Below are 417 nucleotides of genomic sequence, written 5' to 3' on the forward strand. Positions count from 1 at the left end.
CACCAGCTGCAGCGGCTGAGGCAGGAGCGGGAGGCTCTTCGCTCCTCCAGGAAGCGCCAAGAAGACCAAGCCCAGGACTACGCTGTAGGTGCTCCTCGGCTCTCCTTGGCAGGGTGGGAGGGCAGGAAGGAGGAACATCTCCTCTTCCTCTCTCCCGTGGGCAGGTGATGCTCGAGGGGTGGGGGTGGGGCAGGTCTATCTTCTCCAGACGCCTCTTTTTGGTGGGTGCCACCATTGCGTGACCTCCCCGTTGACCCCCGGTGCTCTCGTCCCGCTCTCGCCCTTGGCAGAGGAGGGGACAGGCCGAAAAGCAGAAGTTCATGACCCAGTATAAGGAGCTGCACAAGTTCCTGGAGCGCTGGAGGGCCATCACTGTGGCTCGGATGGAGCAGCTGGACGTGGAGGCCACCACCGCCC

The 417-nt window shown here is 63.8% G+C and overlaps 1 protein-coding gene across 1 annotated transcript in view; it reads left to right on the forward strand.

Moving 5' to 3' along the window:
• LOC104491821 (tripartite motif-containing protein 52-like) overlaps positions 1–398 on the forward strand; it is a gene marked incomplete at both ends in the record, with an annotated part of 1,726 nt that extends 1,328 nt beyond the window's left edge. The window contains 2 exons of the mRNA XM_010134294.1: positions 7–84; positions 291–398. Of these exons, the coding sequence (XP_010132596.1) occupies positions 7–84; positions 291–398 (186 nt within the window). The remainder of the gene's footprint in view (positions 1–6; positions 85–290) is intronic.
• Between the last annotated feature and the right edge of the window lie 19 nt (positions 399–417).

This window comes from Buceros rhinoceros, unplaced genomic scaffold, assembly GCF_000710305.1.
Source record: "Buceros rhinoceros silvestris isolate BGI_N320 unplaced genomic scaffold, ASM71030v1 scaffold27134, whole genome shotgun sequence".
Taxonomy (NCBI): Eukaryota; Metazoa; Chordata; class Aves; order Bucerotiformes; family Bucerotidae; genus Buceros; species Buceros rhinoceros.